Genomic DNA, 6,593 nt, shown 5'->3' with positions numbered 1-6,593 from the left:
CCGACAGGTGGCGTATACGTCGCTGCAGTAGTAGCCTCAGTGCTGATAAGCCAATCTATTCATAAATAATTCATTGACTACATGATATCACATTGTAGGCTTGTATAACGAGTCACCAGGCAAAGGAGTAAGTAGCGGATATTTAGAGTCGACCACACTGATCTAAAGGTCTAGATATTATACAACACATGGACAGGCGCGGGAGGATTAGGCTTACATTGCCGTGAAGGCATCACAGAAGTCGAGTCTATACACGAGTTGGCCAAGACGGTTTCAACTGTTGAGTGCATCATTGAAACGGGAACGCAATGGAGCATACTTAGACAGGTGCACGTCCTCCTTTTGCAGGGATTCGAGTCTGATGGCATCGAGAACGAGACTGCCACACGTGACGTCATACCGCGATCGTCTCGATGTCATCAGGTTCGAAACCTTGCCGGGGGAGGATGAAACCGTCGACAGTTCAACACAGCCTATTAATCATATATCCAGACATGTAATTGTAAAGTATACCGCGCTTCCTGTAGCACCGAGGGATATATACACTCTACACCGGCATCAACTCATAAATCTTCCTTATGAGTTACACTTTTTAAAGCCCTGTTTATGTTTATAAACTGAATTCAGGTTGTGTGGTAGAAGTGTAAATAACTAATCGTGACCTAATGGAAATATCTTGACACGTGACCGAGTTGGAAAATGATATCCTTTGCAAAATGCACAACTAGAGCATTTTTAGCGACGGTGCCTCTAGTGTAGGTCGCGAGACCGGTGATTAGCTGCTATGGGTGACGAGGAAGAAAATGAGAATGTATCTACTGTAGCCGATGTTGACGGAGCTCTGGTCGTTGATTCGGCTGAAGTTGAGACGTTCGCATCAGATACCGATTTACATTTCGAACGTTTGCTCAAGGTTTTAGGCTATTTCGGTCTATTTCAAATACGTCTCGTTGCTATAAACGTTATATTGAATTTTTCCGCCGGTTGGATTACACTTTATTACATGTTTTCCAATGTTGTTCCCAATTGGAAATGTGTTCGGTTTTCCGGTCAAAATCTGACGACATCGTCGACATTTTCATCAAATTTAACATTGAATACGTCTTGTAGTGGAATTTGTCAAATAAATGGAAGTAAATGTGTAGAATTTGATTATGATACGACAACCACCGTTTATTCTATAGTCACAGAGGTAAGATCAATGAATCTCGAGTCACGTGGGTCCGATTTCATGACAAGTTTAAGAATAGTTGTCCTCATTGATAATGGGAAATAATTCAATAGCAATCAAACCAAATGTTTGAAACTTTCGAAGAAACGGGGTCCATGTCTTGTTTGTAAAAGTCCATGGGCATTTTTACTTATACCCTAATTCCCGATATATTGAAGCTATGCTGTTATGATTTCAGTGGGATCTTGTCTGCGATAAAGCATTCATATCGGAACTATCAATCAGTATACAAATGGCCGGGATACTTATCGGAGCTCTAGTGTGCGGATACCTGGCTGACTGGCTCGGTCGTAAGATAATCCTTCTCCTCTACTGTAGCGGAGTGATGATTCTACAAGTTCTTGTCGGATTATCAGTTAACTATTATATGTTCATTGTGCTCAGATTCTTTATTGGTTTCTGTATTGGTAAGTTTTTTTTGTCTAACTTTGACGTATAATCACACAATGTGTACATTTTAATTTCGAAGACTATAATTTTAGCCGGACCGTTCTGTATCTGTTTCACGCTACCGATGGAGTTTTGTGGTCCAAAATGGCGCACGTTTATCGGTGGTTTTAGTCTTTTTGGATTTGGACCAATGTTGCTGGCTTTCTGTGCATATTTCGTAGGAAGTTGGGACCACCTTGCTTTCCTGACAGGTGCTATATTCATGCCAGCAATCGTGGCCGCCGTGATGTAAGTATTTCTTCGTTTAGAATATAGTCACAAGTTTGTCGTCGTAGATACGGTACCGAGATTTCGCTGTAGATGGGTTCCTGAAAGTATTCGATGGTTGACGATGAAAGGTCGATTCGAAGAAGCTGAAAAGACGATACGTTGGATGGCGCGAGTGAACAGAACTCAAGTACCAGATCTAGGTTTACTACGCGCGTTAGCTGCTCAGGATAAGTCTGAACAGGAGGAGGGAAAACGACACAATTATCTGGATCTATTCTGTACTAGAGAACTGGCCATTCAGACTTTAACACTGATGTATGCCGGGTAAGAATTCATCGACAGTGCCTCGCTGGAATCTAGACGCAACTTGTCCAAAAATCTACTTTCATTTTTGTCCATCTAAAGTTTCAGTGTTTCTGCTATTTTCTATGGAATCAGTACTATGTATAACACATTTGAAGGTTCAATATTCATCAATTCGATAGTAAACTCGTGCACTCTGATACCGTTCATCTGGTCTACTATATATTTCGGCAACAGGTAAGAGAAAAACACAAGGACCTATTCTATAAAGGCAAATGCTTGAATGTAGAAAAACTCTCGTATACTGACAAATGAAAAATAAAGTCGAAAAAGTTTCCTCGAACTCGTGGTTTATTCGACGTTACGACTTTATTTTATCAGTCACCTTCAAGAATACTAGTGTCATAACGACTGAAGTTATATGTTAACAATCCAGAATAAATATGTTTATCTTTTTACAGATTTGGTCGACGGAGGTCATTTTTCGGCTATATGTCCGTGTCAGTTGTGTGTCTGGTATCTGCTTTAATCATAGGTTTACTGGATAAGAAATCTGAAGCCGGTATTGGAATCCTGATGACTATTTTGGTGATAGTGGGACAGGGTGCAGTTCTAGCGTGCATGCAACTAACTATTATTTACTGTAATGAGGCTTTCCCAACAGTTATACGGTAAACATATGAACTAAATATCAGGGGAGCGAAACTACATAAATATGAGTTATTTCAGATTAGATGTCGCATTTACCTGAGGAGCAAATTCCTATAAGGAACTGGGCTCATTTGCATAGTTTTAGGTCCAAAATGTGGTCTCAAGGTGTTAGATTACACTGGTTGTTAAGATAGATTTACTGTACAACTAAGATGATCATTGATGTACTATTTGCTCATGGATATAGGTGTTTAATAGTTTCTGTTATAACGTGTTCTATTATTTTTATCTATAGAAATCTAGGTATGTCATCATGCAGCATAGCGTCTCGTATAGGAGGAATCATTGCTCCTCAAATCGCCTATATGGTAAGTGATCGACCTTACTAATTACTCGACTAATTGATATCAAATTCGTGGTTGATACAGCGAAATTCGCTGCCGATGTCGTTGAAGGCGTGAAGGTCATTTTGTTGACGACATACACAATACAATGTAGTTAATTGAATTAGGAATAAAGATTAAGACTCAGAAATAGAGAGAACTTCGTTAATGTGGCGAGTTTTACTATAGCTAGCTGTGTCATGCTCTAGGTCACTTGTCCTGATGGTCTGAATCGTCTCTTTATTCACCGGTCGTTTCTTTCTGCTGAAATATTGACGCGGTTATTCTGTTATTTCTAATTGCAGGGTATCGCCATTCATTGGACAGTACCGTACGCTGTATATTTCACGTTCTGTATTTCCGTGACAGTCCTGGTATTTTTGTATCTGCCCGAAACGAACCGGAAGCCGCTCGAAGACGCTGTACTAGTTTCCAACAAGAGAACGAACCATTGACGGCAGCAATTACCACATATCCAAGGCCGTAGTACTAAAGTGGAGCGGCCACTGCAGCCATGGCCCTACCACTTTGTCAATGCTTGCTACGGCCTGATATTTACTACCTCATTATCCATATTTCATCGTGTTCAATAATTGATGGAGAATTCTGATTTTCCAAACTAAATACACTTTGAATATCTATATGAAATACAGATCATGTTTTAATTATAATCTGAGCTCGGCGCTAGAGAACTGGCCCAGTACAGAGAGTCCGCGATGTTGCGACAGATTCGTTTATATTCCACCAACGGAATAATGACCAATCACTACCGGCGCGAGAACCTTGACCTTGACCTTGGCCTTGACGGATGCCGTTAATTTTGCTTCGCGTAATTTGCTGTCGATTTCGCGCTGACGCAGTTTATCAGCGACGGACGAGAACCGGGACAGAGTTTAATAGCCCCCTACCCCCAATTTCTCCTCGAATTTATCTTCATTTTTCATCAGCGGAACACATCGTTATTCTAGGTGTTTATTTCCCCGACAGAGGTATCTTACATCGACACCGGAAATGACATCAAGGCACGCTTTTATTACTGATATTATGAATATGGAAATTTCCACATCGTTGGAAGATATCCTTGAGCTATAAACACATCTATGTTAACTTGAATAAGAAAACCAGGAGGCTGGGATCAGAGCTACCAGTCCTATAGGAAGTGGTTGTATCCACAGTACCGTATACAACCCTCTACAACCCATCTACAACCCTTTACAATCCCTCTACAGCCCTCTACAACCCCTCTACAACCCTCTACAACCCCTATACAACCCTCTACAGCCCATCTACAACCCTTTACAACCCCTCTACAGCCCTTACAACCCCTATACGACCCCTATACAACCCTATACAACCCTCTACAACCCATCTACAACCCTTTACAACCCCTCTACAGCCCTCTACAACCCTTACAACCCCTATACGACCCCTATACAACCCTAAACAACCCCTCTACAACCCTTTACAACCCCTCTACAGCCCTCTACAACCCCTATACAACCCCTCTACAACCCTCTACTACAGGGTGCCAATCTCTGTCTCTCTAGTACACACTGACATCACACTTATGTTCTTATGAAAGTTACCATGTAATGTTTAAGACTCCGTAGTGCGACAATTAGAAAGAGTGACAAACGACAAGCGTGCCGCCCGAACCTGGACTCGTGGAGAAAACTGATAAGAAATAAATCGTATTTCCCAAATAATGGCTGTTCGACATCTCGGAATCTATTCTGTAAAGAAATACGCGATCGATTCAAGCACCGGGACCATTTTTTACCGAAGGGAAATGAAATACATTTTGTAGTTACGCGAGAAACGTCGAGTTAACTAGCTGTGATTGATCGGTCAATGTTTCCCGTACTAGGAGAACCATTCACGGGAAATAATACTAAGAGAGTCGTCCATAAACAATTCCTGATGGTCAACATTGAGAGACTAGAGCGAGCTGTATCTATTAGCGCAAGGTGGGGGTATAGCGTAGACTTCAGTCAACTCGAATATATGCAAAAAAATCCTCAGAGGGAAATTAGTTACGCTACGTTACTCTCTATACAGCGATTACATTAAGGTTGATGATTATATTGGTATTTAATTACTGACGAACATCGCCCTGTCGTACAGCAGCACTAGTAATATGAGTACCAGCACAGCAGCGGCAGTCTTACTGACTCTATCTCAATGAATCCCCGCGAACCCTTACCTTAATTACATACACTGTGTAAATCATCGGCACAATCGATGTGAAATGGTTATTATGTTCACGTAGACATTACTAGGATTTCCTGAGCACCACGTAGATTAATTTACATCGATGTATTGAAGAAAAACCCTCAATTAAAAGGGATACCACGGAAATCGTTTGACCTTTCTTTCGACTTAATTTAATAATTCAAAAACAGATCCGTTTACAAAGAACAGCTTTAAAAAGTTCATTACACTGATCTCGTCCAGTATGATCAGTATTTATCGGTTTTCGAAGTAATCCATGAATTCAAACTAAACTCACTAAACTATAACAAAAATCATTCATACATATATCTCATTATTTTCGGTATTTCTCGCCAAAATGAAAAGTCATTTCGTTTCGTCATCGCTTATTACATCCATGTTTGTATCACGATAAACACGAGATATAAGTGGCGGATATGCATCAAATGACTTCCGAACTCGCCAGACGATGATTTCGTGCAAAAAAGCCACTGACAAATCATCGGACGGTGCCGTGTATTTTTTTCTATTATCTGATATTTAGCGGCTATGCAATTGAATACAGGATTTCCTCTGTTCTTATTGGCGACAACAAAGCTGATAATTGTATCATAGTTAGAGGACACTTTCCTGTTCCCCAATCTTGTCTCAAATGGCCGGAAAAACCACATCAGAACTAGATTACACACGCTGCATGTAATTAGATAACTTCTGAATGCTAATGACATTCTGAATCTCGACGACGCCAGGTTTATATTAGAAGCGGCGAGTCTGCTTGTATTTACGTATGTATCTCATTGTCCGAAAATTAGGCTAAAACCAGTAGATCCTCGATACAGGTCAAGGTGACTGCGTTACCCGAGACCAGTTGCCCAAATAGTTGAAGTAAACTGTCATTACCCGATTCCACAGTTAAAATGTGACTCTTGGGTTCAAACACGAACTAATCTTTACTCAAAGAGTCAAACACAAACCTAGCAACTGTATTCAATTCATGAAACTCGTCCCTGAATAAATTAAAGTTGAAATTGACAGATGATTAAGATCAGTTGCAGATCAGTATAAACTTTTCAAAAAGTTTGTTTTCAAAACTTCTTCTAAAAAACATTCAACTGATGGTTGGACTTTGTTTAATGTTTGTGTAAATAGGTAAA

General features: G+C 40.4%; 1 protein-coding gene across 6 annotated transcripts; it reads left to right on the top strand.

Annotated features, from left to right (window-relative positions):
• Positions 1-104: 104 nt before the first annotated feature.
• On the top strand, positions 105-3,818 carry LOC141903766 (solute carrier family 22 member 7-like). 6 transcript variants are annotated; one of them, XM_074792049.1, is made up of 9 exons: positions 105-327; positions 628-1,192; positions 1,410-1,638; positions 1,714-1,909; positions 1,982-2,215; positions 2,297-2,431; positions 2,656-2,865; positions 3,141-3,213; positions 3,534-3,818. In XM_074792049.1, the coding sequence occupies exons 2-9, from the start codon at positions 785-787 to the stop codon at positions 3,681-3,683; spliced, it is 1,635 nt and encodes a 544-aa protein (XP_074648150.1). In that variant the 5' UTR covers positions 105-327; positions 628-784; the 3' UTR covers positions 3,684-3,818. The 6 variants fall into 6 exon arrangements, with proteins under 6 accessions (XP_074648150.1, XP_074648149.1, XP_074648153.1 ...); XM_074792048.1 differs by having other exon boundaries at positions 105-496; XM_074792052.1 differs by having other exon boundaries at positions 105-502; positions 1,714-1,872; positions 1,957-2,215.
• The last annotated feature ends 2,775 nt before the right edge of the window (positions 3,819-6,593 follow it).

This window comes from Tubulanus polymorphus, chromosome 4 (genome assembly GCF_964204645.1).
Source record: "Tubulanus polymorphus chromosome 4, tnTubPoly1.2, whole genome shotgun sequence".
Classification (NCBI taxonomy): Eukaryota; Metazoa; Nemertea; class Palaeonemertea; order Tubulaniformes; family Tubulanidae; genus Tubulanus; species Tubulanus polymorphus.
The sequence above is the reverse complement of the archived record's forward strand: the minus strand, read 5'-3'. Positions and strand labels throughout refer to the sequence as shown.